Source organism: Hippocampus zosterae, chromosome 1 (genome assembly GCF_025434085.1).
Source record: "Hippocampus zosterae strain Florida chromosome 1, ASM2543408v3, whole genome shotgun sequence".
Lineage (NCBI taxonomy): Eukaryota > Metazoa > Chordata > Actinopteri > Syngnathiformes > Syngnathidae > Hippocampus > Hippocampus zosterae.
Window position 1 is genome coordinate 35582016 of NC_067451.1, and position 11383 is coordinate 35593398.

The 11383-nt window shown below is 43.2% G+C and overlaps 2 protein-coding genes across 2 annotated transcripts; both read left to right on the forward strand.

Moving 5' to 3' along the window:
• Nucleotides 1-176: 176 nt before the first annotated feature.
• Nucleotides 177-6783, forward strand: srp72 (signal recognition particle 72). The gene is made up of 19 exons (XM_052059510.1): nucleotides 177-332; nucleotides 874-994; nucleotides 1177-1297; nucleotides 1692-1835; nucleotides 1925-2036; nucleotides 2303-2334; nucleotides 2412-2536; nucleotides 2640-2697; nucleotides 2835-2966; nucleotides 3127-3255; nucleotides 3345-3417; nucleotides 3500-3564; nucleotides 3677-3772; nucleotides 3886-3989; nucleotides 4535-4612; nucleotides 4718-4855; nucleotides 5337-5374; nucleotides 5454-5613; nucleotides 5899-6783. The coding sequence occupies exons 1-19, from the start codon at nucleotides 233-235 to the stop codon at nucleotides 6068-6070; spliced, it is 1998 nt and encodes a 665-aa protein (XP_051915470.1). The 5' UTR covers nucleotides 177-232; the 3' UTR covers nucleotides 6071-6783.
• Nucleotides 6784-7403: 620 nt separating this feature from the next.
• On the forward strand, nucleotides 7404-10829 carry LOC127597190 (snRNA-activating protein complex subunit 1-like). The gene is made up of 2 exons (XM_052060063.1): nucleotides 7404-8101; nucleotides 10282-10829. The coding sequence occupies exons 1-2, from the start codon at nucleotides 7487-7489 to the stop codon at nucleotides 10756-10758; spliced, it is 1092 nt and encodes a 363-aa protein (XP_051916023.1). The 5' UTR covers nucleotides 7404-7486; the 3' UTR covers nucleotides 10759-10829.
• The last annotated feature ends 554 nt before the right edge of the window (nucleotides 10830-11383 follow it).

Genomic DNA, 11383 nt, shown 5'->3' on the forward strand with positions numbered 1-11383 from the left:
ACAACTTCGGGATGGAATTTTGTAAAAAAGAAAAAAAAACAAGGACTTCGTTGACATGTTCATCATAAACCCTCTACAGCAACGTGTATGGAGTATGGAATTTATTTATAACAATTATGATATAATCAAATATGATAATATTGGTTGACCGAAAGTTTCAACTCGTTTCGTGTTAATCCGGATGTACACGTTTCTACTTCCCACTGTCGCTCAGTAGTTGCACTCATCAAAGATGGCGAGCGCGGGGCCACCCACGGCCGCACTGTGGACCGAAGTGAACCGGTGCGGACAGAATGGAGATTACACGAGAGCCTTGAAAGCGCTTACAAAAAGTAGGTGGCCTTGCCGCGAGCGAAGAACATGTTGGCGACTTATGTCTTGAGTGTGTGCTAACTTGTCAGCGGTGCTCCGTGGCTAAGCTACGTTTAACTCCCCTGGCAGCTGTTAGCATGTGGCTATGCTACGGGCCCTAAATCAGCCAGATGTCACTTTTCGTTCGTTTTTGCTTTTATGTGCCCTTATATATATGAGTGTGTACTGTATATTTTTCAATAATTAAGTTGTAATATAATTTCCTTGTGTATTATGATAATGTTGCACTGCCTTCTCGTGGATTGTGACGTGTCGATTTCATGACAGTGGATTGATAAGATATCCTTCATTTGTCCCACACTGGGGAAATTTACAATATTTTATTTAATTAAATAAATTAAATAAAATTTAATATGATATTACTGTTCATTTTAAACAAATGGAACATTACCATTCTAATTCTCTCGAAACTGGGACTGTCCTTTGTTTCTGTGCTAATTAGGTTTAATTGTGTTGAGTGCTTTGAAGATTTGTATTTTTTTTCTCCTCCTTTCGGCAAAGTTTTGCAAGCAAACAGGGAAGATGTGACAGCCCTTCACTGTAAAATCGTGTGCCTTATCCAGAATGGCACCTTCAAGGAGGCTTTAAATGTCATGAACACACACAACAAGATCCTCGGCAGGTAAATCATGATCTCATGGAAAGACGTCACGTCTCTGCATTTATGCCGCACTCTCATTGGCAGATATATACCCAATACCTATGAAATGTTTATCTGTATTTGGAGAAGGCCTGATTAGAGTTGTGTCACGTTTACCATGCACCTTGGTTTGAAACTTCCCGTGTGTGCTTCTCTTCCTCCAGCGAGCTCGTGTTTGAGAAAGCATATTGCGAGTACCGTTTGAACAGAGTGGAGAGCTCTCTGAAGACCATCGAAAGTGCTCCCGCGCAGACGGACAAGCTGAAGGAGCTCTATGGTCAAGTGGTGAGGATTGTCGATTTGCTATTTAAAAATCAATCTGGTTTTATTTAGTATAGGTATAGAAACGTATTTGAATAGAGGTGTCCATCACTCATCAAATACTTCCAGTTACATCTCAGTTGATGTGATGCTGATAAAGTAGTTTTTAGGGTGCCAAGTGTTCTGTTTCTGAATGTTTAATGTGCACCAATATGACTGAATTTCAAACAAATATGGATGAAATTCAAGTATTGCCTGGCAGACAAGCAATTAGACGAAGGTGATTGCAGCGTGTTAAATGTATTAAACTATCATGAAAAGGGTCATACAGTGCTGAGCATTCAGGTGCTGTTATGTGGTTATGATCACCAATGCATTCTGAATTTTTCGGGGGGGGGGGGTGTTTGTCTTTGTGCAGTTGTACAGACTAGAGCGCTACGACGAGTGCAAGTCAGTCTACACTGATCTGATCAGGAACTCCCAGGACGAGTATGAAGAGGAGCGCAAGACCAACCTCGCGGCTGTTATGGCTGCCATGAGCCAGTGGGAGAAGGCGCCGTTGGTAAGTGTTGCTTCAATGAACAAAGCCACTCCTGTGATTTCATTTGCGATCTCAGAAAACCACACCTTTTGCCCCCCTTCATGTTGCAGGAAGATTTAGGCCTTCCCGAGTCAACGTACGAGCTGTGCTACAATGCCTCCTGCATGCTGATTGGCCAGGGTCAGCTGACTGAAGCGTTTAATACGCTTCAACAAGCTGAAGGTCAGACCTAGTCCCATTCCCAGTCCACTCTAATCCATTTTCCCCCAACCGTTTTATGAGCCTTGGCTCATATTTTACATCCCAGAAATCCTGTGTCACACCACTCCCCAAAAAATCTCAAAAACAGTGCATAGAGCAATCTGAATTATAATCTTGATGATTGAAATTAGATAATTTTCCACATCAGAATCGAATGATATTTCATGGAACACGAATGTGAGGGTGATTGGAATCTATAAACTGGTTTTAATTTTCTTGTATTTCAGAGCTTTGCCGGCTGTCATTGGCTGAAGATACGGTACGTTTGTATATCAGATTCACAAACTAGCCAGCATGACTTGTAGCGGTTCAGAAATCCATTGTCGTCTCCTGCAGGACATAACCGAGGAGGACATTGAGTCGGAGCTGGCCGTCATCCATTCTCAAATGGCGTATGTGATGCAGTTGCAAGGTCGGACAGACGAGGCGCTCCAGCTCTACAATCAGGTCATTAAGCTCAAGTAAGATGAATTTCTTTTCATTTACAAGCAGATGGCGTAAGCTTGTGTTGATGTCTGGTTTATTTTTTTGTCCATGAAACATTGATTCTTTTTCGTGTTTTAGGCCTTCAGATGTGGGCCTGCTGGCTGTGACAGCCAACAACATCATTACAATAAATAAGGTGGGTCAAGGCAGACATTATGAAAGCTGCAAATAGCAATAAAAGGGCTTTCTCATTTTTCTTCATTCATTGAAATAAAATGAAAGGCAAGAATTCAAAATTCCCACTCATGAAAGTACTCATCAACTCTTCCATAGGACCAAAACGTGTTTGACTCCAAGAAGAAAGTGAAGCTGACAAACGCAGAAGGGGTCGAATACAAACTGGCCAAAAAGCAGCTACGGACCATCGAATTCAACAAAGCCCTGCTGGCCATGTACACTAACCAGGTGATTTCAGAGAACCCCCAAGTGGACATCTGATATGCTTTGAAGCATTCATCACTTCTGTTTTTGCAATTAAAATTCTTCTTTCTACCTACATTCTTGCTATTGGAGGCTGTAAATTTCCCCAGTGTGGGACAAATAAATGATATCTTATCTTAAACAGGCTGACCAGTGCAGAAAGCTGTCCTCTGGTCTTCAAACTCAGAACCCGGGTCATCCGCGACCTGTCCTGATCCAGGTGGCTCAACTGTGCAGGGAGAAGCAGCACAGCAAAGCGGTCGAGTTGCTCCAGGTAGGATAGCTCTCGCATCACGGCCAAACTGGCTTCTATGACACACATGGAGCTAACTTGTGTCACCTCCACACCCGCACCACCTTCAGCAATTTTCAGATCAGCATCCGGAAAGCGCGTCAGGCATCAAACTGACAATGGCACAGCTCTATTTAGCTCAAGGTATGAGCATTTATCTTCTTGTTAGTTTGTCACCACTGCGCGCTGGTCCGTTTTTAAAAATTGATTTCTTTGGCATACCCAGGTCATGTCACAAAAGCCTGCGATGTCCTCAGGTCAATTGATGAGTTCAAGCATAAAGCGGGCATGGTAAGGGCGCATTGTTGAACAACAGCATTGTCACTTTTGCATTCTACCAAGGCTAGATTGACGAAGGTGCCAAAATGTCCACCTGAACTAAATGGTGCTATTGACTCCCTAGGTGTCTGCTCTGGTGTCCATGTACTCGCACGAAGAAGACATCGATGGCGCAATTGACGTTTTTCGACAAGCTATTCAGCACTACCAGTCCGTACAGGTTTGTTTCTTGTCACTTGGTTTAATTCCTTAGCTGCAGAAAAGGAGTGTAATTTGGTGACTGTAATTTTGAATGTTTGCCCGTCACTCTGTCCTCCTGTTAATACTTCACAGCCAGGATCCACGGCACACTTGGCTCTGGTGCGCGAAGCTGCCAATTTCAAACTGAAGTACGGCCGTAAAAAGGAAGCCATTAGTGATCTGGAGCAGCTGTGGAAGTGAGTTGACTCAGTGTAGGGACAAACACTGGCTATCAGGCATGTTTTACGAAAAGGTACCCCATATTGGATCGTGACTACTTTAAGGTTCAGCGGAAAGGTTTTACCATGTTTTAGACATGATAAACTATATAGTTGAACTTCAATTCTTATTTACAGCTGTGTAACTCCAACACCCAGTTATATTGTGGCACTCAAATGTGCCAAATGATTCCGTTTTGTGCCCCTACGATGCATTACATTTGTAGTTTTACTCTTGGCAGGAGTCCCTGTCTGTAAGCATAGCTCATCATTTGATTTTTAACCATTTCTGTTTGGAACACCAATTGTGGCGTCAACATGAGCCATAAATATGGTAGTTTCTTAGATATGGCAGTGTTACGTCCTACAAGGTCTTAAATGAGTCATGGTGTCTTGTGAAGCATGCAATGCCAAATTCATTACCACAACTGAAAACAAAGTTTAAAAAAAAAATTGACACACAACAGACGGCGGATTTTTATCTTGGGTTACATATGTTCATAAAATGTTCTTTCTTCAAACAGGCAAAACCCGAAGGACATTCACACACTGGCGCAACTCATCTCCGCCTACTCTCTGGTGGACACGGACAAAGCCAAATCGCATCCTTTTTAAAAGCAAATCACATTTTCTCTCTTAGTTTCCCGAGCATGTCTTACAAGTCGAAGTTTGAAAGCTTTTGCGTTTTCCTCAAAGTTCCCTTCCAGCCTGAGCAAGCACCTCCCTTCAGCGGATACCATGTCCTTCAAGGTGGACGTTGATGAGCTGGAGAACTCACACGGAGCCACGTACGTCAGGAAAAAGGCAGCCAAAGTGGCAGGAGAAAATCTTCCTAAAGAAGAAGGGTAAGACTTTATTCTTATCCCTTTATTTTATTTTTTTAACATGCTGGTTTTAAATGTCATCTCGGATCACTTTATTGTAAGCCCGTCTTTTATTAACCATAAACATAAATGGCTTACCAAATGCTGAGCAAAATGGTACGTGTGGTGAAGACTCCATCATTTCTCACGACCTGAGCTGCACCGACAAACACACAAATGTTCAGTCACAGTCGCGATGATGTATCACTTTAACTTGACACTAATTAGTACATAACAATAGGTGAAGTCTTTGGTGCCAGCTTGTGGAATATTGACATTTTGAAATGAGATCTTGAGGGAAATAGCTTGAAGGTCGGTGAATACAAATACATATCGGTGATTTTTTAAAAAAATCTTCCTGAGCTGCTCCATATGTAAAGTGTCTTCAGACAACTTCTGTTGAGATTTGACATCATCAAAGTTGAATTCATAATTTATGGGTACCTTTTTTGTCTTTTTCCAGACAAGGTGATATTAAAAAGAAGAAGAAGAAAAAAAAGGGTAGGTTTTGATCACTGGTTGATCAACCGTTTTGGCCTGACTGGAGGTCCTAAGTGTCCGCCTCTTCCCCCCCCTCCAGGTAAACTACCGAAGAACTGTGACCCCAAAGCCACCCCTGACCCAGAGAGATGGCTGCCTATGAGGGAACGCTCCTATTACCGCGGAAAGAAGAAGGGGAAGAAGAAGGAGCAGATCGGGAAAGGCACGCAGGGGGCCACGGCAGGGGCCTCGTCAGAGCTGTGAGTAACTGAAACAATAATTGAATTCGCCCCATTACAAAGAGGGGAAAAATATCGCAGCAAAATCTCTGCTCCGAAGACTGTATGGCTGGAGTGAATATTACTGCCATCGCACGAACCACTCCAAGAAGGAAAAAAAAGACCCAAAAATGCAGTTGAAGCACATCTTGTTGGTTTCGTTTCAAAACTAATGAGATAAGAATTCAGTCCACATCCCACTATTTATGGTCTTTATTGCAGTAAATGAATGAGCATACTTTGGTTGTCTTCCTCCCCCTGTGCTAGGGATGCCAGCAAGACCGTCAGCAGTCCACCGACGTCCCCTCGACCGGGATCGGCATCCGGCTCGGCCCCCACCAACGTAGTCCCTCCGCGACAGCAGAAACCCGCGTCCTCTGGGGCCACGCGCAAGAAGGCACCACAGAAGAAGAAAAAGAGCGGTAAAGGAGGATGGTAGCCTTGGAAGAAAAGGACCATTCAATTCATATCCCTCCCCATTCTTGGGTCCTGCTTTTTCGTTTTAATTGACAGACAAAACCTCCAACTTCCCTCCACTTTTTGTCTTATTTTTAACATACAGGACACGGCACAAAGACTCTAAAAGAAATGAAAGTGTACATCTCCATGAGCGTTCCTTTTATTGTTTTGTCTTGGGAGTTTCTGACGTTGCAAGACATTTGTTGTGTTCAAAAAAATGAAACGCATTTTAATTAAAAAGTACAAAATGAACTGTACTACGATTGTGTTTCTGGCAATAGTTTGTTTTTCAACCCCGTCACTGCCTTCAACCACTTCAAAGTTCCGATAGATAATTGGGTCAAATTTAAGTATAACACTCAGAATAATTAGGATAGGATTGAAAAAGGTCATCATCAATAGTTCCTCAGGACAATCTTAGAGACAAGAATCGACATTTGCTGACTGGTGGTGGTGGGAAAATGCTCAAATTCAGATAAATTTTGGATACGTCGACACAGCTTCAGAATTTAACGTCATAATTACTTTGTTGCGCGGCCCAACTGTGTTCATCACATACACGAGGATTTGCCGTCATGCAGAAATATTGAACAGGTTCCATATATTACATATTATGACTAATATTGAGAGTATAATTTTTTCTTCCCAAATATGAAAAATTATCAGGAAAATAAAGGACTTCTCTCAGATAAACTGTTCTGGTGATTTTACATAGCTACATTATATATATATATATATATATATATATATATATATATATATACACACACACACGCACACATTTTCCAACCTACCCCGGTTGTCTTGAGGCAGTATTCTGGGGTATACCCTGAACTGGTTGCCAGCGAATCGCACGGCACACTCAGATGAACAACCTTTTTTTCTTTTTTACCATCAACCATCCACTCTCACCCCTTGGGGCAATTTAGAGTGTTCCATTAAACTGCCACGCATGTTTTTGGAGTGGGGGGCTGGAGTACCCAGAGAAAACCGACACAAGCACGAGCAGAACATGCAAACTCCACACAGGAAGGCCGCAGTCGGAATCATACCCTGTACCTCTGCACTGTGGGGCTGACCATATACATTTATATAGATAGATCTTTAGTTTCTTTGGATTTTTTTTCAGGTTGTCCCAAACGTGTTGGGAACGCTGGTTCCTTGAGAGACACATCCTGCCTGTTTTAGATTCCCCCCTACTCCAACGCACTTGATTCAATTGTTCATGTTCGTTTCAGGGCTTCTACAGAGCTTGCTGATGAGCTGATCATTTGAATCAGGTGTGTTGAAGTAGAGAGAGAGATCTAAAACAGGCAAGACCCGGCTGTGGCGAATTGCATAAAAGTCTATCGGGACGCCTCGCTTGGACACACATCTCCACACTATTTGGTCCAGGATGCCTCGCATGCCTCCCAAATATGCCGACAACTTCTACGAGCCTCTCACAGAGGACGTGGAAACTTTCCTCGGCCGCTTCCAGCATATCGATTCGGTCCGCTTGGAGCGCTTCACGGCCCTGTGGAGGGACGCCCGCTTCTCGGACGTCTTCCTGGGCATCCCCAGCATGAGCGAGATGAGGCGCTTCTGCCGCGTGGCCATGGCCACGGCCGTCAAGTACTTCCTGCCGCCTTACTGCTACCAGGTGCGGGTCGGCGGTCTGTACTTGATGTTCGCCTTCTACCACACGCAGCTCGCCACCCCACCGGTGAGGGTCCGCCTGCCTCTCCGAGACTGGGACGACGTGCAGAAGTTCTTACAGGACTCCATCGCCTGCAGACACCTGGACGTGATTTACGTTTACCGGAAGCTGGTTTCTGTCAAGGCGATGGAATACACGGCCATGCCGCATTTGCTCGTTTTCCAGCGGCCGAAGAAAGCCAAAGAGCAGAGGGCGTGCGCCGGAATGCTGGCTCGGGTCACCGCGGTGCAGGAGCTGCTAACCGAGGACTACCTGGAGGAGGTCGCCAACGTCCAGAACCACTACCACAAGATCAAAAGCCAGCTGGTGGAGGTGCGTACGACTACTTCTACAACGGTGGCCGAGACGTAGCGTGCAAAAGTCCGGTATAAAACTAGTGCTCAAGCATTTCAGCATTTGAATTAATTTTCATTCGTTTCCTTTTACAGGAAAAAACTAGATGAAGAAAAATAGTGGCCTTAAATTATATAAAAAGGCGCGATTTTCAAACAGTTGGAGGCAAGGTTATTATCGTTGAAGAAAAGGAAAATAACTTAACCTAAAAGTGGAAAACAATTTTCATTCACGAAATGAATTAAAATGTTTTTAAAGAACAGGAAAACGAACATCGGCTGTACACAATACTTAATGACATTGTTTTTCATTTGCCCTCCACCAGTACCCCATATAATACAGTGTACTGTACTGTATACATAGCCAGAGAGAGAGATGTCTGTAGAGCTCTCACTCTCTCTCTCTGAGATCTATATAGATATTGCCATTTCTAATCCGTTTATCCTCGCGAGGGTCACGGGCATAATGAAGCCTAATAGCCTATCCCAGCTGTCTTTGGCCAGTAGGCAGGGGTACACCCTGATCCGGTTGGCAGCCAATCGCAGCACAGCACACAAACAACAACACACACGCTCACACCTAGGGACGATTGGTGGAAATGGTTCAATGATTTTCTTGTTTACGATGATACTAGTGCAACGTGTTATACCGGAGACAAATTCCTTGTGTGTTCTACATACTTGGCCAATAAAGATGATTCTGAGATTCTGAGATTGAGTGTTCAATCTACATATTGTCTATAGTTTTGGAATATGGGAGGAGACCGGAGCACCTGGAGAAAACCCATGCAGGCACGGGGAGAACGTGCGAACTCCACACAGGAATTCGGCTGTAGCTGGAATCAAACCCTGCACCTCTACATTGTGAGGGGGACGTGTTAACCAGTCGCTCACCATGCGGCCTATATATCTATACATGTATAATGCAAGTTTCTTGACCCCTACGACTGCTTGCTGAACCGGCCATCAGGATGATTTCAATTCATTGCTATTTATTCAAATTAATTCTCAAGGGTTGTCTGAAATATAAAGAAATGTTAGAAGCATACATGTATGGAGACTCACTGTGTGTGTACACAGTATAAACAAAAAAAAACGAACAACTGGTCTGAAACGGAGTTAAAAATAACAGAATTTTTAAAAAAAACAGGCAAAACGAAATAAAACTGACGATAACGAAAAATCAATTTTCACCTGGTATGGTGTTACTAGTCCTCCCTCTTGAACTTAAAATAGTTTTTAGCCCATATTAATACAATTTATTCACATACACTATCCACTGTTCGAAATGTATCCGAATATTCTCGTTTTCAAATTGCATTCTAGAATCCACTGCCTCTTAATTATGAATCAATTTAAAGGATTATTATTCCAGCTGGAACATATTTGCGTTATTTTTCTGATGCAACATCATGACACTAAAGCCCTGAAAGTAGTACAGTGTGTCAAGGAAAGCTATTAAAGTGATATTGTACATCTGGACTGGAAGACTTTGTTTGTGAGAAAGGTGCTACATTTAGTCTGGGTTTTTAGTGGACGTTCCGGAAATTTTTCGCCTGAGTCTTCTGGTGCATTGTTTTCTTTTTTGGGTTGTCGTCCCCCCCCCCCCGAAATGAACACATCTGGAAGCCATTTATTTTTAAGGGTCAAGTTGCAAAATCAGTTTGGTGTATTAGGTTTTGGCGATCATGGCTTATGGTAAATTTACAGTTCAAACTACTGATATGGGCAATTCTAATGACATTGACAATATATCCAACATGTATGAAACATGCTGCCCTGTAGAAAAAAAAACAAGTATTTTGTGGGACTAAAACAGTAATTTAAGTGTGAACAACTTAAAAATATAATTGATTGACATTTATGGCAACGTGAGCACAACAAAGCAATCAAGGCAATTTGTTCAGTTTTTACTTGCAATGGACAGTTAGTTTTGTAAACTGTTGTTTCTTTGAAAATATGAGAGCACCAATTTTCACATCAGCAAAACTTAAAACGTTTTGTTGAATTGCCCAACTTCAAATGTTACCAGTTTGTTCCCTTGAAATTACTTCACTCAACTTATATATTGTTTTATGTTTGGTCAACAACAGTTGACCAAACATAATCTACAATTGTACAATGTTGGAATTGTGATTGTCCTTGGCCGTTGTACTGCAGGTCAGCCTCCAGGCCACGGTGACCCATGCCGACTTTGCCTTGCGCCTTCAAGACGCTTCAGGCGAGTTCCTCAAATGGCAGCAAAAAACCTTGAACCAAACAAAAGACACCCGCGAGGATGAGGACAAGCCCACCGAGCAGGAGGAACGCCACAGTCGGGTTGCCCTGCTGGCCTCCATCAAGAAGAGGGGCTACAGGCGAAGTCAGGGGGGCTCCAAGTATCAGAGGCACAGCCAGGAGGAGGAGGAGGAGGAGGAGGCGGTGCCGGCTGCGGCTGCGGAGGATTCATCCAGCTCGGCGCTTGAGCTGCAGGGTCCTGACAAGAATAACAAGGCCCTGTCGCTGAGGGCCCGCACGTGGAAGGCTCTTGGGAAAAACTTGGACAAGTCAGAGTTGCAGACGTGGCTCCTCAGCGCCCCGGACCAGGAGAGGGTGCCATTGAGACGGAAGAACCGCCAGGGGCGCTACAATCAATAGGAGGGTCATGTGCGCTTTTTTTGCTCACGTTTGTTGTATTATTTGAGTAAGAATTAAAATTGGTTTATATTTAGATATGCCTACAATGTGTATTGACGTTGGGACTTGCACATCCTCTTCCGTCTCTTTAATATTGACGTTGCAGTTCGAGAGGTGTCTTGCCAGAGAAGAACAAAGGAATCGGTAATTGTTGGGGTCTATTTTTTTTCCATCTGCAGTACACCAAAGGCACTGGTAAAGAATGGGAATCTGGAGGGCCAGGAGATCTTTTCATGCTTTTAAATATTCTCTTTATTCCGTTCAAATTATTGTAGACGTGAAAAATACATCTTTTCGTTTGACTTTAAGGAAAACCAAAAAAGAAGAATGTTAAACTTTTAATTCCTTAAAAAAAACACCTTTACATTTTGAATTAGAATGTTATTTCTAAAAAAAATCAATTGCTAATTATAATATGAAACCAGATACAAAAATATCACAAGAATAGAATTATTCATCCATCTATGTTCCAATCCGCTTATCCTCGCGGGGGGCCTATCCCAGCTGTCTTTGGGGAGTAGGCGGGGGACACCCTGAACTGGTTGCCAGCCAATCGCAGGGCACGCAGAGACGAACAACCATCCAT